Genomic DNA, 24,718 nt, shown 5'->3' on the forward strand with positions numbered 1-24,718 from the left:
GAAAAAAAAAAAATCAACCAGGCCCTAACTCCAGACAGGTGTTTTGGGGTTTTTTTTGTTGTTGTTTTTAAAAAGAAAAAAATGAAACAAAGCAGGAAGGCTTCCCATTTACTGTTATGTAACACGGCCTTTTTAATTTTTTCTATTGTTATTTATAAGGATTTGATAAAGAATCTATCCCAAGAAACATAGTTGTCTCTCTTAGGGAGGTCATCATTTAAAAAATAAATGTACCACATCCTTTAAAGCTGATCATAATTTGTCAACATACCTTGGAGCAAAAATAATTTTAACTCTTTCCTGGATCAACGTCTCATTTTAAGAACTGCTCGTGTCCTAACACAACAGAGAGAGAGAACAAGTGTTAATTTCTTGAGCAAACTTAAAAACTAAACAAATAATCTCTGACATAAGACAGAGGCACTCCAGTAGCAGTGATTCTGTCCTTATATCCTACATCTGAGGTTCTGTGGATAGAATGATAACTGAGACCCGGCCCTGGCCCTCAGGAGCTTGCTTATTATTTCTATGACCTTGAGCAGACTGCTTTATCTTTAAATCCCGTGATTCTACATCAGAATTGAGTTCTAGTATGTGTTAGGTACTTGGTAGCTACTATTTTTGTTACCACAAATTACCCCTAAATGGATATTTTTTTCTGAATCCATACCAAGACTTTTTCTTGCCCAGGTACAGAGGTCATGATGCAGTTGAGAACCCTGGCATGATTGTGGGGCTAAAGAAAGCTCTTGCTTCTTTCTTAGCTCCCAGGCAGAGTTAGATGTTATGTAAGAGCAGTTGCATTTTCATGCACCACAGAGTACAGTGAAATCCTCTTGATGTCTCTTACTCTTTCCAGATTTAACTATTTGGTGTTTCATTTATAAAATAAAGTTAAGATTCCATATAATGAGAACAGTCGCAGGAAACCCGGCTACTTAGGCAAAGTAAGTAATTAAAAGAACATTATTACAGTGAGAGAGTACTTTAAAATAGGAGTTTAGTCCCTTTTTTTAAGGTAGTCTTGAAGTGGCGACTGGTTCATTTTAGAGTCTGATACTTGCATTCTGAATATAAATGAAAGATGTGACATATTAATAGATCTGATGTTTCCAAGATAATATGCAAGCAATGAATCCTGAAATGTGAATTGATACTGTAATTAAATGAGACTATAACATGAACCTTATAATATTTACTAAAATTACTGATTCAAAGTGATAATAGTGATCCTGGCAAAACAGTCATGCTGCTGTTCGATTAACTGAAGGATAGAAGTGGCCAGCTTGGCTGAAAGTGGACTTTCCTTCAAAGGACACAAACAGATTCAAGCCCCGTGGTCCTCATTTTATTCCCATTTGAGAATAAACACAAAATAAACCAACAAATTAAACATAGAGTTAGTATGAAACGTAGAATTAACTACATGATCTAGAAGTTCTGTTATAGCTCTGAGATTCTCTTGGGGCAGTTGACTGGGTTAGTCAGTAGAACATGCAACTCTTGATCTCAGGGTTCAAGCCCCAAAATGGGTGTAGATTGCTTAAAAATAAAAAGATCTTTACAATTCAGATTAAATTATGTTGAGAAGCACTGGATTTGTTAATATAATTACTGTTTTCCACTTTTAAAACTTCATTAAGGCCCATATGAGGACAATATATTATGTTCATTTTTAGAAAGAATTAAAATAACCTATATATGAAGGAATATTTTTTAAAACTGGTTATATCAACAGTCAGTGAACTACCATATTCACCGACTGGGCTACCTTTGTATTATCCCCACCAACCATCACACCACTACCATCTCCCGCTTTGCTCATTTTCACTCTTCTTTCCCCTTCCCTACATTTAGTAAAATGCAAATGTTCAAGACACATCAGCTGAATGACTAAATGACCATACAGTGCGACAGGAGGGCCCTTGGTGGTGGTGAGGGTTGTTATTTTGAAATCACTTCTCATGCAACAGGAAATTTCAACCTAAATATAGGTTCTTCTAATGATTTAAGACCTATAATGTTGCAATTTTTAAATGCAATAAAACTCAAAATATCACGTTGTCTTATATTTGACTGGAGAATCTGTGTTCACATTTTAAGTGCTCAGAAATTTGAGAATTGTTTTGAATTAATAGCATTATAAAAGAAGTTAAATGCAACATGAGTAATGGAAAAGGCAACCTAAAATGTCTCATTATTAAACATCATTGCCCTTCCTGTGGGTATAAACATGGAGTGTCTTTAAAGGAATAAGTGGTTTCCTTCAAATATTTATTTATTTCTAGATTAAACAAATATATTTATATATGTCTATGTATATACACACAGACAAAATTCCCAAGTCTTAATGTGGGTCACTTGCAAGAGGAGATAAAAATAATAAAGCTCAGTGCAGAGGGGGGGTTTCTCTCTCCTTAGGGCAGTCATGGAGGAAAGGTAGGAGATTGGACATGATCCCTGTAGGCATTGTTTCTGTTGCTGTTTGGTATGGTACTTAGCAGATGCTACAGAAGCCAAAAATGATAAACACATGTTAGCTACTTTGCTTTTTATCTCTGTCCCTAGTGGTGATGAGCAGGACCACAAAGACTCATCATGTATTTCCATCCAGGCCTCTCCATTGCCCCTCAGCAGCTTCAGCTTCGTCTATCCTTTTTATGGTTTGTGTAATGCCAGCTGAGGAGCTGGTTATGACTCCTCAAGTACAAAACTAGATCATAAGGTCATCGGAAAGGCGACTGCCTGCCATTAATAATCCAAAAAGAAACATTTCACAAGCTTTGTACATAGTTGCTTATACTGCTTTGTGGCCATTTTATGAGGCTAGAGAGTTTAAAATGTTATACTTAAGAGAAACTCATGTTTTTTTTGGATTGGAAGAATATTGCTTAACCATACATACTACCCAAAGTGACCTTCAGAGCCAGTGCAATTCCTATCAATCTCAATGGCATTCTTTACAGAACTAGAAAAAGCCATCCTAAGAGTGGCATGGAACCAAAGCAATCTTGAGCAAAAACAAAGCTGGAGGCAACAGTGCTTTCTGATTTAAAAATCTATTACAAAACTATAGTAATCAAAACAGTATAGCACCGGCATAGAAACAGACATGTAAGGACACCTGGATGGCTCAGTGATTGAGCCTTTGGCTCAGGGCATGATCCCAGGGTCTTGGGATTGAGTCCTGCATCAGGCTTCCCGTAGGGAACCAGCTTTTCCTTCTGTGTCTCTCATGAATAAATAAATAAATATCTTTAAAAAAAAAAAAAAACAGACATATAAACCAATGAAACAGCCTAGAAATAAATCCATGTATCATCAGCCAACTGATTTTCAACCAGGGTGCCACGTACACTAAATAATGACAGGATAATTTCTCCAGTAAATGATGTTGGGGAAACTGGATGTCCATATGCCAAAAAAAAAAAAAAAAGAAGAAGAAGAAATTGGTCCCTTATTTCACACCATATACAATAATTCAACTCAAAATGGATTAAAGACTTAAATATTTAAGATCTGAAACTAGGGATCCCTGGGTGGCTCAGCGGTTTGGCGCCTGCCTTTGGCCCAGGGCGCAATCCTGGAGTCCCGGGATCGAGTCCCGCGTCGGGCTCCCGGCATGGAGCCTGCTTCTCCCTCCTCCTGTGTCTCTGCCTCTCTCTCTCCTCTCTCTATCATAAGTAAATAAATATTTTTAAAAAAATTAAGACCTGAAACTATAAAACTACTAGTAGAAAACATAAGAAAAAAGCTTCTTGACATTGGTGTGGGCAGTGATTTTTTGGATAGGACACTAAAAGCAAAGACAACAAAAACAAAAACGGACAAGTGGGATTATAGCAAACTTAAAAGCTTCTGCAGGGATGCCTCGGTGGCTCAGTGGTTGAGCGTCTGTCTTCAGCTCAGGGCATGATCTGGGGTCCTGGGATCGAGTCCTGCATTGGGCTCCCTGCATGGAGCCTGCTTCTCCCTCTGTGTCTCTGCCCCTCTCTCTCATTCTCTCTCTCTCTCTCATAAATAAATAAATAATATTTAAAATAAAAAAATAAAAGCTTCTGCACAGCAGAGGAAATAAATAATTGGTGGAATGAAAATGCAACCTATGGAATGGGAGAAAATATTTGCAAACCATATATCTGGTAAGAGGTTAGTATCCAAAATATATAAGGAATTCCTACCACTCAACAGCAAAAAGCAATCTGATTTCTCAAAAGATACACATGTGGCAAATAGAGATGTTGAAGGATGCTCAGCATCACAAATCATCAGGGAAATACAAATCAAAACCAAAGATGGCCAGTATTGGTGAGGATGTGGAGAAAGGGGAACCCTTGTACATTGTTCATATGAATGTAAATTGATAGTCATTATGAAAAACAGCATGAAGCTTCCTCAAAAAATTAAAAATAAAACTACCTTATGATCCAGCAATAGGTTGCCTTTTCACCCTGCTGGTTTCCTTTGCTATGCAGATTTATTATTAGATATAGTCCCAATTGTCTATTTTTGCTTACGCTACTTTAAAATTTGGAGAGATTTGGAAGTTTGTCTTTCTCACTAGGAGATTTTGGTAGAACTTATTAAGTGTACTATTTATTTTATGCAATTAAAAAGCAAATTTAAAAAAAAAACCTCAGGCCAGCCTTGAAATTAAAATATAGAGTTGTCACCCTTTTTTTTTTTAGACAGAGGGAGAGAAAAAGAGTGTGCATGCATGTCAGTAGGGGGAGGGGCAGAAGGAGGAGAGAAAGAATTCTAAGCTGAGCGTCCAGCCTGACATGGGGCTCTATCTCATGAGGCTGCGATCATGACCCGAGCCAAAATCAAGAGTCAGACACCCAAATGAATGAGCCACTCAGGCGCCCCTAGGGTTATTACTTTTAACAGAACAAATTCTGATTCTTATTCCCAACCAATCTCTTAATGTGAGATCCTCTGACAAACAACTACATCTAACATTGTATTGATTATTTTTAGCATTTATGTCCATCCTGCTGATATGTTTAAGAAGATTTGGTATCTCTATGCAAATCAAAATCACAAGGAGATGAGCTATCACCTCATACCTGTCAGAATGGCTAAAATCAATAAGACAAACAAGTGTTGGCAAGGATATGGAAAAAAAAAGGAACCCTGGTGCACTGTTGGTGGAAATGTAAATTGGTGCAACCACTTTGGAAAATGGCATGGAGTTTCCTCAAAAGATTAAAAACAGGACTACCCTATAACAGTATTTCCACTTCTAGGTACTTATCTGAGGAAAATGAAAACACTAATTCAGAGAGACATATTCATCCCTGTGTTCCTTGCAGCATTATTTACAATAGGAAAGATATGGAAGCAACCTAAATGTCTGTCTATCAGTAGATGAATGGCTAAAGAAGATGTGAGGTGTGTATATGTGTAAAGTAGAATATTAGCCATAAAAAAATGAAATCTTGCCATTAGCAACAACACGGATGAACCCAGAGGATGTTACACTAAGACACAGAAATGCACACTATATTACTTTATTATATGCGGAATTTAAAATCAAAACATCTCTTTTCCATGGCAACTCAGAGGTATAGGCTGCTTTAGGATGAAGCTGAACATTTCTCTTTCATTTATTGGCTGCCGGAAACTCCATGAAGTAGATGATGAACGCAAATTTCGTACCTTTTATGAGAAGCATATGGCCACAGAAATTGGTCCTGATGCTCTGGGTGAACAGTGGAAAGGTTACATAGTCCACATCAGTGGTGGCAATGACAAGGCTTCCCCATGAATGGTGTCTTGATCCATGGCCATGTCCATCTGCTGCTGAGTAAGAGCCATTCCTGCTACAAACCAAGGAGGACTGGAGAAAGAAAATGCAAATCTGTTTGGGGTTGCATTGTGGACACCAATCTCTGTGTTCTCAACCTGGTCATTGTTTAAAAAAAAAAAAAAAAAAGGAGAGGAGGCAAAGGGATATTCCTGGACTCACTGAGATTATTGTGCCTCATTGCCCGGGGTCCAGGAGAAAATCCAGCAGAATCCAGACTTTTCATTCTGTCTGAAGAAGATGATGTCCATCGGTGTGTTATAAGAAAGCCCCTAAACAAAGTAGGTAAGAAACCTAGAACCAAAACACCAGTGATTCCATGTCATGTGACTCCACATGTCCTACAACACAAACATCTGCGTATTGCTCTAAAGATACAGCTTACTAAGAAAAATAGGGAAGAGGCTACAGAACATGTCAAACTTTTGACCAAGAGAATGAAGGAGGACAAAGAAAAACTGAACAGATTGCCAAGATACAAAGGCTGTCCTCTCTGAGGTAGAAACCTCTAGATCTGAAGCCAGTCAAAAGTGAGATTTTCTAAAATAAAAAAAATTAAATGAACAAACAAAACTGAAACAAACTCAGATACAGAGAATAAACTGATGATTACTACAGGGTAGAGCAGTGGCAGGGATGAACAAAATAGGTGAAGGCAGTTAAGAGGTACAGTCTACCAGTTGTAAAATAAGACATGGAGATGAAACGTGCAACGTAGCATATCTAGCTGATAATATTGTCACAATTTTGTATGGTGGCAGATAGTACTAGACTGACTTAATGTGGTGACCATTTTGTAATATATACAAATATCGAAGCACTGTTTTGTATACCTAAAGCTAATACAACATTGTATGTCAGTTATTCTTCAATTCAGAAAAAAAATTGGGGGATCCCTGGGTGGCTCAGCAGTTTACTGCCACCTTCGGCCCAGGGCATGATCCTGGAGTCTCGGGATTGAGTCCCACGTCGGGCTCTCTGCACGGAGCCTGCTTCTCCCTCTGCCTATGTCTCTGCCTCTCTCTCTCTCTCTCTCATGAATAAATAAAATCTTTTTTATAAATAAATAAATAAATAAATAAATAAATAAATAAATAAATAAATAAATAAATTTTTTAAATTGGCATCTCCAAAATTTCTCTCAAAGTAGAGAACCAGCCTGGCATAGGACTCTCATTGCAATAATAAGATAAGGATATAGACCCATAGGAAGAACACACAATAATAAGTCACCTCTACAACAGTTCTGTTCTCTTAATACTTTATGTGGACACATAATAATCTAACCTTCAAGGATAAGTTTTTCACACACTTGGGACACTTCGGTATGTTAAAGGCAACATTTTGTAGTCACTTGTTTCATAAATCCCTTCTTACCTTCCAGATTTAACTGAGGATTGAGTCTTAATTGTATTCTGGTTATTTTGTAATCTAATAGGATATATATATGTAATATTTTATATCTAATTTTTAAACCTTGTTTAATTGACAGTATAATTCACATTATACTGTCATACTTCATCTTCTTTGTGACCCACTATGTCAACATTCCTCAGAGGAAAGTCATCCTTAGGAGTGAAGTTTACCACAGCTTTAATAAGGTGGTGAAAGCATATGACTGAAGAATATGTACATGTCATAACGTCTTACCCAGTTACTGTCTATAGTGCCAAGTTCCCTAGATCTCCGTATACTTACTGTCATCATTAGGCAGCTTGCAGCTTTCATTATTCTTATGTAATAGTACATACAAAAATATAATTGGGCTCTTTGATGAAGGCAAAGGACAGAAGAGATACAGGTGTGGAAGATAGGCCTACAAAAGATTTTTTTTTTTTTTAAGTGAAGAGAATTCACAAAAACATAATTTTTCTTTCTTAAATATTTTATCAAGTACTGGTGGTATCTGAGAAACCAGTACAAATTATTTTTCCAACAAACATCATACCGGTAGTGTTTTTGTTTTTTTCAGGTTTCTTAACCCCTCTTCTTAAATTACCTTAAGATTCTTCTGGTTGCAAAATAGGAAAGCTAGAAAGAAAAAGGGAAATAGCCCAGTGATGTTACACTTCTAAGGAACATCTTCAACTGCTCACTTAAAAATTATTTTTATATTCTTTGGGGAGCAAAAATAGAGCTGGGTGTGTTTTTTAAGTTATGCAGCCATAAAAATTAGAACAAAATATATTCATTTTTAGGTAATGGATATCTGAGGATTCTTGTTGTATTAGGTGATATCCTTAAGTCTGTTGTATTAGAAATGACATACTTTGGCTAGTGATGTGAATGGATTTGCCCAAATCAGGCCTAAAATATTATGTTGACTCTTTCTGTTTTATAGAAATCCCTTTTTGGAGCCCCAGCCCCTAATGTGTCACACCCAGATAACTGCTTATGGTTCTGCCTAATGAGTTTATAGAGTGCCCTTGCTCATAAAGAAAAGGTCCATCTCTAGGAAGCATGTGTTTTGTTTTGATGGTTGCTAGTATAGCTCATTATTCCACAGTTGGCTGACATTGTTTCAGTATGCTTTTCAAAAATCTATTTGATTGATATTTACCATTTGATGGAACAGTTGAAGATTCTCCATTGCAAGTGTCAGAAAAGCCAACTCATGCTTGCTAAGGTAAAAAAAGGAATTTAATGGTTCACATAGTAGGAAAGGTCTGGTGGTGATTGGTATCCTTTGACTTGGGGGCTTAAAATGGCACCAGAACCCTTTCTTCTGGCTCTGTCTTCATTGGCAGCCTTCCTGTGGTAACAAGACAGCCTGCGGAGGCTCCATTTAAATATTCTCTGATTCTAGTCAGCTCAAAATGAGACTGAAAACAAAAGGTCTGGGCCTGGCAGGCATTTGCCCATTTATCTTATATGCCCATCTCTGAACCAGTAACTCTAGGCAGGAGAATGGAATGTGCTGATTGGCTTAGATCAAAGTCACATACTTTCTCCTGGATGGGGACAGTTCCATACAATTCATCTGGGTTGAGAACTAGTACCCAAAGAGAAGACATTTATTCTTTGCAGCTAAAATAAGTGAATGCATGCATGCATGCCCACCCACAACACATTCAATGACAAAATGAAGTCACTAAGTCTAAGGTCCTAGTATACAACCTACTGAATACAAGTGTCAGTGTAACACTTTGCTGGAAGAGACATGTTCATAGAGCATGCTGACAAAAGAATCCTGAAGAAGTTCAGCCTTTATAAGGGACACTGAGAATTACTAATTAATTTTGTATGTGTGGAAACTGAAGCCCAGAGAAATCCCAGGTTCAAGCTCACATGAAAGATAGATTTTAGAAATAAGAACATCTGAACTTCCACTTTTTATAACTTTTTAAATAACAAGAAATATATAAAACTACACTAAGATATTGAACAGGTAGTACAGTACTGTGATACTTCAAAAAAGGAACACAATAAGAGGAGTCTTAAGGTTATTCTCATTTTCTGGTTGGAGGCAGTTTCTTGGCCACAACATACAGAGGGAGAATCTGAAGAGAACCCATTGGTCTAGCCAAGTTGAAGACAGAGATCAGAATTTGGTAAGGCAAAGCAGCTAAAATTTCTGGGGGATTGTCCCTGGGGGCACAGAGCTGTACATAGAGCTCTGGGGATCTGCATAGGGGTCTTCTTGACTCTTAGAGCAAGTACTTATCTACATGATTATGAAAGGAGCCCATTTAAAAAGAAAAACTACCAGAAGACAGTCGGCCAAACAATTACCGAAATTCACTAATTTCACTAATTTGGCAGAGGGCTGAGAATAGTTTTGCCCTCCTCCAGGAGGAGTAGAAAAAATGTGATATAATATATGAGGCATTGTTTAAAAGTCCTCAAAAGGATATTATCTCAGTAGCAGGACTAAATTAGCAATAAAGGCTGCAGTAAGGAAACTGAAGCTATTTAAAAGAATCCAAGTGGAATCTCTAGAGATTAAAAATACATCTGAAATGGGGACAACTGGCTGGCTTAATCAGTGGAGCATGTGACTCTTGATCTCAGGGTTGTGAGCTCAAGCCCCATGTTGGGTATAGAGATTACTTATAAAGATTTTATTTTTATTTTATGATATGAAAAATACATTGGACATTAATGGCATATTAGGCATCAAAGAAGAAAATATTAGTGAACCAGAAGACATAGCAATAGTAAATATCCAAAATGAAAGATTAAAAAATATATATAAGGAATTAACATAGCATAGTGACTAGTGGAACAGTATAAGCATCTAATTTAAAAGTGTAATTGGAGTCCAACGGAGCAGTGGTGAGGGGCCAGGGAACAGTACAATTATTTGAAGACCTGATGATCAAAAAATTTATAATTCTGATGAAAACCTACAGATCCAAAAAGTATAGTGAACTAAAACCAGAAAAAAATATGAAGAAAACAACACCATGGCATATTATAATCAAATTGCTAAAAGCCAGTACTAAAGAGGAAATTATAAAAGCAGCTAGAAAGGAGAAAACCAGGTTATGGGAAAGAAAAATTTTATTCCTAAAATTTAGGACTTAGTACTTTTACTTCAGCCTGGAAGGAAATTGTTCATCCTTCACATAGGATATCAAAATGTAAAGAGGACATCACTAAGATCTAGAAATTAAACGTGTATTCAGTTTCTCTTTAATTTTATTTTCATATTTCAGCTGCATGTTTATAATTTTAGGGCTTTATAGGATCTTAAATGTTCACACTCATACACAGAAATACAATGTACTTTTTTTTTTTAAGAAAATTTGTACACTACTATTTTCTTTATTAACTTTTTTTTTTTTATGATAGTCACAGAGAGAGAGAGAGAGAGAGAGAGAGAGAGGCAGAGACATAGGCAGAGGGAGAAACAGGCTCAATTCACCGGGAGCCCGATGTGGGATTCGATCCCGGGTCTCCAGGATCGCGCCCTGGGCCAAAGGCAGGTGCCAAACCGCTGCGCCACCCAGGGATCCCTCTTTATTAACTTCTTTAAAGGTTATTTCAGTGTAAAGAAAATACGTCAAGGAAGAAACAAAATTTTTTTTGTCACTCATATGCTTACATATTTTAGAAAGTTTTTTAAAAGGCGAAGGGGAGGAGGGAAAGAATACATTTTACATAGAGATGAAAAATAATGACAGAGTTCTCATCAGAAACTATGCAAGACAACAGAGTGACATCTTCAAAGTACTCAACAAGAACTAAAAAAAAAAAAAAACCCTACCAACCTAGAATTCTATATCCAGCAAAATGCCTTTCATAAATGAAGACAAAATATTTTCTTTTTAAACAAAGAAAAGCTGAGTGAATTCATCACCAGGAGATCTGTTCTACAAGAATGTTAAAGAAGTACTTCAGATAAAAGGAAAATAATACCAGATGGAAATTTAGATCTATACAAAAGAATAGAGAATGCCAGAAATGGTAAATATGTGGGTAAGTGTAAAAGATATTTTTTCTTTCATTTTAATGAATATTTATGATAATTGACTATTTAAAGCAAAAAATACCAATATTACATGGGTTATACAAGCATATGACCACAATAGCATTACCTACAGGATGAGGGAAGCATACTGTCATAAGATTCTTACACTATACATGAAATGGTATAATATATTTTTTAAAGATTTTATTTATTCATGAGAGAGAGAGAGAGGCAGAGACACAGGCAGAGGGAGAAACAGGCTCCATGCAGGGAGCCCAATGTGGGAGTTGATCCAGGGTTTCCAGGATCACCCCCTGGGCTGAAGACGGTGCTAAACCACTGAGCACTGGGGCTGCCCCTGAAGTGGTATAATATTCTTTGAAGATAGACTGATGAGCTAAAGATATCCTATAGATAGACCTTAGAGCAAACTCTAAAAAACTAAACAGTTATAAGCTATTTGCAGAGACAAAAGGGATCCATAAAATATGCAATTTATTAAAAAATATGGAAGAGAAAAAGGAACAAAAGAACAAAGTATGTAGAAAACAAAACGAAGATGGCAATTTTAAACCCAGTCATATTGATAGTTACCTCAAATAGAAATGGCCCAAATACTCCACTAAAAGGCAGAGGTGGTCAGATTGGATTAAAAAAACAAGATCCAACTATATACTATCCACAGAAACTCACTCTAAATATAGAGACCCAGAGAGATCAAAAGTAAAAGATATACCATGGAGACAATAATTCAAAGAAAATTAGAGTGGTTATATAAAATACTGTGGTTTTCAGAATAAAGAATATTAGTGGGAGTAGAGAGGGTAAAATTTATCAAGAGAACCTAATTTAAAATGTATATTCAGGGACGCCTGGGTAGCTCAGTGGTTGAGCGTCTGACTTTGGCCCAGGGCGTGATCCTGGAGTCCCAGGATCAAGTCTGACATCAGGCTCCCTGCATGGAGCCTGCATCTGCCTATGTCTCTGCCTCTCTCTCTCTGTCTCTTGTGAATGAATAAAATCTTTAACATAAATAAGTAAATAAAATGTATATTCAGCAAAAACAGAGGTTAAAAATACATAAAGAGCTAAAAAGTGAAATAGACAAATCTGCAATTGTAGATGGAGATCCCCACACTTGATTCTCAGTGATAGAACAGACAAACAGAACATTAGTAAAGAGAATTCTTGAACAACAGAGTTAACCAGTTTGGCCTGATTGATGTTCATAGAAGTATTCTACTCAGCAACAGAATGCATACACTGTTCAAGTAAACATGGTACATTCAGCAAGACCGTATTCTAGCCATAAAACAAGTCAATAAATGTAAATGGATTGAAATAATACAAAAGCATATCGTTATACCACAAAAGAATTAAATTTCAAAATGACACATATCTGAAAAATTTCCCACACATTTAGAAATTAAACAGCTTACTGCTCAATAATTCATGGATTAAAGGAGAAATCCCAAGAGACATTACAGATACTTTGAATAAAAAGAAAAATACAACATATCATAAATTTGTGAAATACAGCTAAAATAGTATTTATGGTGAAATCTTTACCACTAAATGCTTATTTTAGGAAAGAAAGTCTTAAGTCAATGAGTTAAGCTTCTACCTAAAACTAGAGAAAGACCTAATTAAACCAAATAATGGAAGGAAATATTAAAGGTAAGAGCAGCAATCAATGAAATAGAAGAAAAACTGTAGAGAAAATCTGAATCTCTTCGACTAGAACTTTTTCTTTCCACTGGAACTTTAAAAGGGGTTTTAACCACTAGTTTAATAGTTTCTTGTGCATTTTATTCTAACCTTTTTCCTGGTTTATTCTAGAAATACTTCCGTTCATAATGTATGAACTTCAGATGACAACTGAAGCCAAAAAGAAACGGAAACCTGTTTGTGTGGAACTATTAATATTAGCACAATCTTGGCTTTAAGGAATTGTGGATCATAAGATAATGTGGATTGGCCTGAGGGTTCTGTTTCTTGGTATTCAGTTTACCTGTCTATACTATGTGTATAGATCATCTGTCAGTCAGCTCTGGATTGTACAGTGGTTTTTATTGCATAACCAAGTAGGATTCATTCACTTTCCTATCATATCTTCATAATACAACTTTATATTGATTCATTGTGTTGATTTTTTAAAGTATTTTTTAAGTATCTTTAAATATTTTTACTGATACTTGAATGCAAACTTATTCATCCAAGCAATGAATCTAAACTTTCAAAGTAAAGTGTTTGAGATCATGGCATTTGACAGTTTTAAACTTTACCCATGATTCAGTTTAGAGGTAAAGTTCTCATTAAAGCTCCTGTGTGTAGGGTGGGGGGAGGGATGAAAGAAATTTGCTTCTAATCTTAAGCATTAAAATCAAGGGTTTTCTAATACTTGAAACACTCATATTTTGAAACAAAATATTTTTAAATTACTGATTATATTTTTTCATATCCATTTTTATGTCATATATTCTACAGTCTGTACCTTGTAACACAATAAAAGTGAATAAATAAATGGAATCCCTGGAAACTTTTGATGGTTCTAAGTTCTGATCTGAACTTTGAAACTACTGCCTGATTCCTAGGTTTCAAATTGATGGCTCTGTGTCAAGAGCCATTCTGGCAGCTGAGAACAGAACACAGACACAAGAAACTGTGTTTGTGTTCTAGCATAAATATGGTTATGCGTGAGTCGAAGCTAGTTCACTTGGTCTACACCACAATTATTAACTCAGCTGCAATCTTTTTTAAGTTTTTTTAAAATTTATTTATTCATAGAGACACAGCTAGAGAGAGACAGAGACAAAGGCAGAGGGAGAAGCAGGCACCATGCAGGGAGCCCCACATGGGACTCGATCCCGGGTCTCCAGGATCACGCCCTGGGCTGCAGGCAGCGCTAAACCACTGCGCCACAGGGGCTGCCCAACTCAGCTGCAATCTTAGATTTCTCCCTCGCTGAGATAGCGTTTATTTGGGAGGTGGGATGGGGAAAGGTGGATTATGAAGCAAGCCATAAAGAAATTTAAACTTTGTAAATAAGGCCTGCATAGAATTGGGGGAAATGGAATCCCTTCCTTGTGCCTGTTTTCTTAGGGTGTCATTTTACATACCAATCAATAAAAACAATTTTTATAGTATTTTTGTATGTGGAAGAACTACCCTATGCTCCTGCCCTAATAACGGCCCTACTAGTTAAGTAAGACTAGTGTTACAGTGTACCAGTATGCCAGCTTTTTCCTACTGTTATTTCTCATATTCAAGGGGACATCCTTTATTTATGGTCTGGCCAGTGTGTGTCTAGCAGACTTTTATGGCATCTCCCTCAATTTTGAACAGATTTTTTTCATTCCTAGAACATTAGGTCACTGATTTTCTGTCATCTGGCCCCCTCTCTGGAAGGATACTTCTGCTGTGTTAACTGTTGCGAGGTCAGTGTACACCTCCAAGAGCCCCTGCGCGCTTTCCCCTGACGGTCCTCCTCTCGAGCTGCTGGTGGGGATGCTCCTCCGCGCAGTGCCCCCATTCTGCCTGCTGGTGGCCGGGGTGTGCCCCCCCCCCTCAGTTCCAGGCCCTGTGTCAGGGAGAGTTCAGTGCACTCCTTCCACCTTCCTTGCCCTTGGAACTACATTACACATCCTTGCTTCAGGACACGAAGAGTGGGCAGGGCCAACATGAGGTCAGTGCACCCAGACCGCACTGTTAGAGATTTTTGCGCAAGAATTTTGAAGCCAGGGTGCCTGGGTGGCTCAGTCAGTTAAGTGTCAGCCTTTGGCTCAGGTCATGGTCCCAGGGTCCTGGGATCAACTTCTGCATCAGGCTCCCTGCTCAGCCAGGAGCCTGCTTCTCCCTCTGCCATTCCCTCTGCTTGTGCTCTTTTTCAAATAAATAAAATCCTTAAAAAAGAAAAATTTTGAGGCCACTAATAATTTTGATGAGATTCAACTAGATAATAAAAAGATACTGCCTTGATACTAAAGATACTCCTACTTTGAAGAGCTGCTCCTCATTGTTTTGTTACGTTTTTGCAGGAAACCCCTACACAGTTTTATGTATTTGTTGCTAATGATCATAGCCAGTGTTATACATTCTCTCTGCCCATGACTTAACAGCATAAATCAAAATACTTTAACTGTAGTGGCAGAACCAGGACTAAAAGTCTAAATTTCAAATATTTTGGATCAAAATTAAGCCATCTTGGTGAGACTAAAATTGGTTCCAGAAAAGAGTACATTCTGGTTGCCCTAAAGATAAAAATTAGGGGGGAAAGGAGAAAAAGCCTTTCCTGCCCAGCTGCCTATCTACCTACGTTGCTTTTCATTTTGATTTTGATCATCTGTTCTCTTCCTTCATCACCCAGTACCAGGCTGCAGAACTGACTCACCAGAGCCTCTCAAATGTCAATCCCCTTCCCCCAAAGCAAAATTTCATTTCCCCAAATGTTTTTTTGGGTTTTTTTGTTTGTTTGTTTTTTAAAGTAGGATCCACACCAGGTGTGGAGCCCAACACAGGGCTCAAACTCCTAGCCCTGAGATCAAGACCAGAGCTAAGATCAAGAGTCAAATGCTTAACCGACTGAGCCACCAGGCGCCCCTCCCCGAATGTCTTTATCGCCTCCAACATAGGTTCCATTTGCAGCAGGCTTTGCAGGCATGCTCCTTGGCTGTTGCGTGCACGCTTATTTCTAGAGGGTGTGTTACAGCTTGGAAGGGATAATGAAGGTAGGCTGAAATTTTCTTTCTCTTCCCATAGCATAGATTTCTTTTCCTCTCCTTTTATTACTGACATTCAAACTGGAGATGCGAATGTCAGAAACATGAGAAGCTATGCTGGTTTTCCTGCAGAAGCTGGGGTTTGGGGCAGTGTAACAATAGGCCCAGGTGAGAAGAGCTCCAGTGTTCACATAGCTCCAGCGCCCAGGAGACACGTGACCCTCAGCCTGTGCCATGGGGGCCCTCAGTGGCCCCCTCACCTCCTTCCCTATGTGTCCTCAGTCTGGTTCTGACCAGTGCCTTCTCTGTGACGGACTTTTGGGATCCATTAATTAACACAGTCTTTCATCTCTGTTTCTAAGTGACATCAGGGATGTTAACATGAAGGGAGTTGTTGACAGGTGAAAAGCAACCTCAGATGTCATGGTAATAAAGTTGTCTTCATTCCAGTTGCAGAAGAGAAAAGGATTTTCAGACTAGTTGCAGTGCCCTTTGTTCATGAAGGTATAATTCATGCCATGTACTCTGTCACTTTCATTTGTCAAGATGTACCAGAGGTTTGGAGGTGGCCTAGAAAAAAATCTGTGGCCAATTTACAAAGTTGCTTTTCTCAGGACCATCCTTGACCTCCCTGATACATCATACACTGAAGCTGATTGCTCTCTTGGATTATTTTACCAAAACACCCTCCCCAAAGAAATCTTTTTTTTTTTTTTTTTGGTAAATTGATCAAGTCATTTGTTCAAAGAGCTCTAAGGAAGAAATAGTGCTGGTCAGTTTCCCACTTTGTCACTAAGGTCACACAGAAACAGACTCTAAGAAACAGTAAAGATCAGTTGGAGGTTATAGAATAAAGTAAGATACTACTAACACCTCATTCATCCTAAGACCACTGCCCATCAGCCTCAACCTATGAAACACAGATAAGAAGCCAGAAGTTTGTTTTTCTTTTAAAAGGCCTTCAAAAGGAATATAGAGGACCTGTGTTCTTGATTTATATCCAGTGCTCGCAGAGTTCTCGTACCAGATTACCTCATCTGCATCTAAGAATCAGTGAATGGGGGGAAAAAAAGACAAGGCAGTAAGGAAGGAGGAGAAAGAGCTGACATGACAGCCTTGGAGAATAAGAAGAAACAGGAAAACTAAAACACAAACTTTTGAAAAACAAAAATCTAGAGCCATTTAGAATCGAAATCCAAGGAAAATGTCCCTTAATGACTGTCTGCTAGTTATTTCTGTTATAGACATCGGTAATTCTGAACCCCTGAGTGCTGACCCCTGAGAAGGTACCTACTGTATTATAGGGCATTTCAGGCAAAAGTTGCCATCTATATGATGCCCCTTGAGAACCGCCCCAAGCCTTTCTTCCAGATTGCACCCCAGTTCTTTCTTAGCATCCTCCTAAGCAGAAAAAAACCCCCAAGGTGCACCTTTTGACCTTTTACTTATTACAGTTTGAAGGCCTGTTACATTCCGATTTAATCACTTTTAAGACAGGTAATCAGAATACAACCATATCTACTAAAACTATCTGCAGGTGTCCATGCCCTAGAGCCTTGTGTGCAGGCACCGCACCCTATTTCCATTGTAGGGGAGGAATAGCTCTTCAGTTGTCCTGCTCAAAGTTACCCGATTTGTGCAATTAATTTTTTTAAGGTATCTTTTTCTGAATTGGTAAAATATCAGATATAAACATCACTGATTCTGTAAATCTGCATATAAAATAGAACATTTAGGTAAAGCACTTTTAAAAGTATTTATCACTTTTTCTTTAATATGCTTGGCATTTTTATTGGATGACTTTAGTGTCATCCAGGAAAGAAGCTTGCTTTCAAGTCCAGCAGCCCTTCCCTGAGCTTCTGGGAAGTTCCAGTTGCTAGCCCTCCTTTCCGCAGACTCCTCACCTGCTTAGTAAGTGAACCTCCATCATAATGCAGAGACCCTAGACAGCGACTCCCTTAGCCTTCTGGCCTCCAGGCCCTGTGACTCCTGCACAGCCGTCTGCTTCCCTCCTTCCCTTTTCCCAATTTGGGGAATGGGGAAATAATTCTCTTATTCACAATTAACCTCTCTGCCCTAGATCCAATTTCCATTTGCCACCTTCAGGAACCTTACTCCGTGAGCTCCCTCCTCTTTCAGACATCTTCAGTCCTCCGTTGCCCTCTCTTCACCTCCAGACCTGTTCTGCTCTTGTCCCCCTGTTGATGCCCCTTCCCCACTCCTGTGCCTCTGATTCAGCTGCTTCCCAAGGCTGGTGATTCCACCTCCTGCATAACTGCTTGTCCCCTTTCTCCGTTGGCGCTGCCAGAGTCCCAACCCACTCCGTCTGTACCTGGATTCCTGCCATACCTAGCCTCCTACCTACCTCGTCCCCCGCCAGCCTCGCCTGCCTGCATCACTCACCTTCAGAATCTTCAGCGGCCCTGCGTTGCTCACTGGGCAGAGCATGAATCTGTAGGCATGGGAAAGGCCCCGTCTCCCTTGACTCCTGCCACGTGCTCATCCCCACCTGGGCCCATGCTGAACTTTCTTATAAATCTCTAAGCATCCTGTTGCTTGGCTCAAGCCATGGACCCTTGGTTCCTGGAACAGCCGTTCCTAATGCACCCCCTCCAACACGCACACTGCAGTCCTGCCCTGCAGGCCCCTCAGCTGGCCCATCTCTTGGGGTGCATCTTAAACCTGCACGGTGCCCTTCCCCCAGCTTCCCATGCACTTTGCTGGCACTTTCTCTGGAGCATTTCCACTAGTGAGAGAAACCTATGGTGAATTCCTTCAACCAGTATCCTTTTTATCTTTGTGTATGTCGTTACTTTAAAAATATTCACAAATAAATAAAAAGGACTACTGAATGAACTGTTTTGATGACCTCTAGGGGAATTAAAAAAGACAAAAAGGGGCAGCCCCGGTGGCGCAGCAGTTTAGCGCCGCCTGCAGCCCAGGGTGTGATCCTGGAGACCCGGGATCGAGTCCCACGTCGGGCTCCCTGCAAGGAGCCGGCTTCTCCCTCTGCCTGTGTCTCTGCCTCTCTCTCTGTGTGTGTCTCTCATGAATAAAAAAAATAAAAAAAATAAAAAAAAAAAAAGACAAAAAGGCTACAACATTCAGTTTTTACAAATACCGTCCATAGTGGAGTCACAAAACAAAATTTAAGAAATATGAATTTTAGGTATCAAGATTCAAAAGGGAATCCAGTGAAGTAGTTTAGTAAGCTTCTGGTGCTTTGGTGCCTCTTTCCAGAACCGTTTCCTGGAGAGCCGTATAATCTACCTTCCGACACCAGCAGCCCCACATGGCTCAGGGCGCCTTTATAAGACGCCGTCCAAGAAGGAAACATAGGAGTAACAATTTCTTAATGATTGCTCTCTGAAATACACATGTGATCCTTTAGTCGGAGAGCCAGCTGTCGCACCAAACTTTTCCATCAGTACATGCCACATGAAGAAGTGTCCCAAGACTTTCCAGATGCCACCTTCACTGCTGCCATTTTGAAGGCGAGGAAGGGAATCGGTTCTGTCATAACTTCTCAATACTCAGAGCTCTTTGCCATGAGCCCGGTTTTAAGTTCTTTCACATCATCTACTCTTGTCTTCGCTCTCCCAAATGTAACTTTAAGACCCTTTATCATGAGATAACTGGCAGGTACAAGACTGGGACTTTCCTCCTCTATATTTCCAGCCCATTTCTGGTAACCTCATCAAGTCAAGTGACACTGGAATATCCAAGATCCAGCAACATCTAAGCCAGTATGTATCCCAAAGACTTTCCCTAAAACTAACATCATGATTCTATAGCTATTTCATGATTATGCAGCTGTTTCTATACAAGTCAGTGCTTTTTCACTCATTCCCCTCAAAGCAAAGTAAGACTGCTACTTGATCCAGTTTTATTTCACTCAGAGAAATACAGACAGACACAAAGACATCACAGACTATCTGAATGTTGGTCTTGGGCTCTGCCTCAGAAACTCAAGGAAATGCTCTGAGTTTACAGGCACTGAGCATCATTACCAATCAGGAAGCAACTGCGTCTGCATTCCTGATGCTTTTCCATAAAAGATATAAAAGAGATCATGGCCCGCTTTTCAAAAATCAACACATTTTGTACTCAAGCTCACTTGGAAGTGACCAGAGTCACAAGCGCATACCTACTTGGGAGGAACCAACACCAGGTTATTCATGAGAGTCTTATTTGGCTATTTTGGCTAGCATAAGTATTCTGAATCATGATACACCTTTTCTCATTGATTCTAATATGTGCTTCCCTGCCCCCCCCCCCCCATTTTAACATGTCTGGAATTGGGATTTATCTTACAATCAGTGGCTTGTCATAATTTACTTGGCTTGGTTTTTCTAAATGGCATATATGCATCTTACATTCATACGAAGTCTTGTGTCCAATTGCATCTTAAGTTGGAAAAAATAAGTTATATATATTATCTTAAAAATCATTTACCTGTTTGACACATAAAAAGAACAGTAGCAAAAATGACAATCGTAGCAGTGAATTCTATTATTTGCAATAGCTGTTTTAGCAGATATTTATGTTGGAGCCAAATTATCACACTTTGATTTTTCACTATTTTTTTGAGGAAGTCATGCATAAGAAATTATTTCAAGTACATGCACTTTGATACACGTATCAGTGACTTCCTTACTCCCTTCTCCCTTTTTCTTTTATTTCTTGGGTGCATTTTCAGCCAATATTTACTCAGGAACTTTTTTTTCCTCAAATCTTAAGTGTTACTGATAAAGTTCCAATTTTTTTTTCTTTTATTCTTTAATACTTGGGGTTTAGATTCTTTGTTTCTCTTTTCTACCAATACTTTTTCATCTGAGTTAAGCTGGAATGGCTTCTCTTTCTTAAACATGGAAGACTAGAAATATCTTAGCATTTGAATCCTTTGGGAATTCCTTTCTTAGGGATAAAGGAATCAATGTTTTTGAGGCTGGAATGGTTTGTCCATAATTACTACACTCAGATAGGGTTTCTGATTAACTGTAGCTTCCGCAGTTTCTAAAAATATATTCATTCCCTTAACTAACACAGTAAGTATCAAATGGTTTTGAATAGAAATTGGCCCTTTTTGATGATTCAGTTGTGACCAGTCACTGAGTATCATATCACCTTCACCATCTGTGGCCCTAACTGTAGTCACAGATGACGGAAGATAGGTCATCTTTTTTTTTTTTTTTTTTAATTTATTTTTTTATTGGTGTTCAATTTACTATCATACAGAATAACACCCAGTGCCCGTCACCCATTCACTCCCACCCCCCGCCCTCCTCCCCTTCTACCACCCCTAGTTCGTTTCCCAGAGTTAGCAGTCTTTATGTTCTGTCTCCCTTTCTGATATTTCCCACACATTTCTTCTCCCTTCCCTTATTTTCCCTTTCACTATTATTTATATTCCCCAAATGAATGAGAACATATAATGTTTGTCCTTCTCCGACTGACTTACTTCACTCAGCATAATACCCTCCAGTTCCATCCACGTTGAAGCAAATGGTGGGTATTTGTCATTTCTAATAGCTGAGTAATATTCCATTGTATACATAAACCACAGAAGATAGGTCATCTGACCAAATCCTTCTGGGACCCAGATACACTCTACTTCACTCCTTCTCCTCCATGCCATAGCACTTGGAAAATGCCAGTATTTGTGTAACACATAGATGAGGCCTACGGCTGGAGGGGGCCAGTTGGAAAGCTACCGTAGAAATTGTTTTGCCAAGTAAATCACAGAATATTGGTTTGATTTATCATCATTTCTAAAACAAAGAGGAAACCAAGCTCTGAAAGAAATTTTAACTGCTTGTCGGTTCCACTCAACCAGAGTTTTTCTAAATGTAACCATACCGCGCCCTTCGGTACTAACTGTGGTTTGCATTATAGTGCTTTGACGGAAAACAGGCTCATCGTCCACATGTTCTCCCCTCTGGCCACTCTGTCACTCACTCCTCTTTTTTCAGGTCCATACATTCCGAGGGCCACACTGGTGTGAATACTGTGCTAACTTCATGTGGGGTCTCATTGCTCAGGGAGTGAAATGTGCAGGTAAGAGCTTTTCCCTTTCTGCTTTACTAGTTACAGAGTTAGAAGGAGTAAGTTGTAAGGCGATTTGCTGGTATGCATATACAATAGGCTGGATCCTGGTTGCTCTTAACCCACATGCAGTAGGCTAGATTTGCAAACAGCCACTTTGGAAATTGGCAGTTTATCTCCCCTTAACCTTCTTGACCTTAGTAGGCAGCAGGCTAGGGATCCAGCATTAGTCCATTAAAAAGTCAGAAGTTGTCCTGTTCAAAAAGTCTGATAAAAGGAGATAAAAGTAAGGCAGTTATATTTAACTCTTGCCTTTGATGTTACAGTAACTAAATTTATAAAAATGATTTTTTTAAGCAGTGTACAGGGACCTATGATTGTTGCCTTGGAAACTGAATTTTAAAGATAACTTGTTAAGCTGAATTGTCCTTACTACATTTTTGCAAAATCAAATTGAAGCTTTAAAAAAAAAAAAAAAAAAAAAAAAAATCTATGACTATCTTCAAAGATGGGTACCAAATTCTGAAAAACCACTTAGTCAATAATCTTTTGTTTGTGACATTTTGAAATCTTGACTATGCCACATCCTTTTTATAAAATATGACCATAGTAGTTTTAGATATAAATTTAAAAACTTTGAAGATTTACACATAAAGAACAAACTCTGGGATTTATTGAAATGCTTTATGAAAATAAGTTGTTCACATCCTGTGAAATTCATTTGTATAGAACAATTATACCAAAAATTGGCCATTTATTCAAACTTCTTTAAATTCTGACATTGGCTTAAAAATAAACACTTAAATTATAGTGTTTGGTCATAGACATTTCTTTCCTGCCATTTAAATTGTAAAACTAAAAAATATATTTTTACATGTCTTTTAGCATGAGCTTAACACTTGAAAACATATACTAAGAGTAAAGTTTTTCAAAATGGTAACTGTCAAGCTTATCACTAAAAAATCCACATTTTCTTTGTGACATGATTTTTTTAATCTTAATTCCAGTATAATTAGCATACACATATTATTTTAGTTTCAGGTGCACAATATAGTGATTCGGCAATTCTGTACATTACTCAGTTCATCGCTGTAAGAGTACTAGGATCCTCCTATTCTGCTGTCTTCCCCAGAGGTCCCCTGTGGTGTGTTTTGTTTTTTCTTTTTAAGATTTATTTGAGGGCATCCCTGGATGGCTCAGCAGTTTAGTGTCTGCCTTTGGCCCAGGGCGTGATGCTGGAGTCCTGGGATCAAGTCATATATACAGCTCCCTGCATAGAGCCTGCTTCTCCCTCTGTCTGTGTCACTGCCTCTCTCTGTCTCTCATGAAATGTATAAATAAAATCTTTTTTAAAAAAAATATATTTATTTGTGAGAAGGTGGTGGGGGAGGGGCAGAAGAAGAGGGAGAGAGAATCTCAAGCAGACACCACACCTGCCAAGCACAGAGCCCAACACAGGACTTGATCTAGCGACCCTGAGATCATGACCTGAGTTGAAATCAAGAGTCAGATGCTCAACTGGCTGAGCTACCCAGGGGCTTCCCTTATGGCCTGATTTTTAATGGAATATTTTTATTGCCCATTATGTGCAGAAATTTTTAGGGTCTTATTTTTCTTCTAAATTGTTTTTTTATTAGCAAGATACAATATGTATTGCATATTAATGTTCCAAGTCCTTCTTCTTCAGTTATTATTTCCTTAGTGTCACTAAAGCATGTTAAGGTTCTAGGCATACATCATTAGCCAGATTTATTCAAGGACCTCCCTGCCACACACGTGGATAAGAATTCCCCATGTGTTGACTTTGAACTGTGCAGAAGTCTCCATCGAAGAGAGCCTCAGCTCAGATGCAGTGATTCTTCCATCATCCTAGAGGGTTGGCAACCCCATTTGCAAGTCTCTGCTCAGAGAATAAATGAGGACAACTTTGTGTCATCCTTCTGACTGGTGGATACCGAGTCAGGATGAGATAACCTGATTAGGAAGGCTGAGGGGAAGTCTTTGAACTGAAGGGTGGAGCACATTGGAACCTAAAATGTTGATAGAGTAGTATTAAGACCATCCACACTGTGGGTTTTCAAAGGTAAATGGAATACTCTTTCCAGAGCACAAATCACCTGCTTAAGGAATGTGGGTTTTTTTTTTTTTAATGTGGGTCTTAATAAGCATATTTTTGCCTTTATGACACAGCCAGACCAGCCAGAACTTTGCAACAGTTTCTTAAACATTTTGTGACTGTCACTAACTTTAAAGCTTTTCTTTTACTGAAATAATGATGTCTATCACTTATGATTTGAAATATGAAGCCCATCTCCATAAGAATTCTGAGTTTGCTATGCTAGCAGAGAACTGGTACGTGGATGGATAATCTTTGACAATATGCTACAATCCCAAATCATGTTTGAAAGAAATGTTTTGGAACCTTTACAATATGTGATAATATGAACGAAAAGGAAAGAGAAAGTGATTCACCCCCCACCCCAACACACAGCTACCCACATTAGTAGCCTCCATAGCTTGTTGCGTAATTGTGCAGGAATTGAAAGAAAAGCCTTAAGGAGATTTTTTATTTTTATGCCTTGTCTATAAAAGCATTATATTCTATGTGATTTGAACCACATTAATTTGTATTTGAACAAGTCATCTTTTTTTTTTTTAATGCAGTGGTTGGCATTTGAATTAGTTCTGTTTTCTATGACAAATAATTCTTAGATCTGAAGTGGCTCATCTTGA

General features: G+C 38.5%; 1 protein-coding gene across 15 annotated transcripts in view; it reads left to right on the forward strand.

Moving 5' to 3' along the window:
• Positions 1-24,718, forward strand: part of CHN1 (chimerin 1) — a 223,973-nt gene that overhangs the window by 177,828 nt on the left and 21,427 nt on the right. For all 15 annotated transcript variants that reach the window (XM_072811013.1, XM_072811007.1, XM_072811016.1 and 12 more), the window contains one exon: positions 21,913-21,997. In XM_072811013.1, coding sequence (XP_072667114.1) covers positions 21,913-21,997 — 85 coding nt within the window. The remainder of the gene's footprint in view (positions 1-21,912; positions 21,998-24,718) is intronic.

The sequence above is a fragment of the Canis lupus genome, chromosome 34 (genome assembly GCF_048164855.1).
Source record: "Canis lupus baileyi chromosome 34, mCanLup2.hap1, whole genome shotgun sequence".
In the NCBI taxonomy this organism is placed as follows: Eukaryota; Metazoa; Chordata; class Mammalia; order Carnivora; family Canidae; genus Canis; species Canis lupus.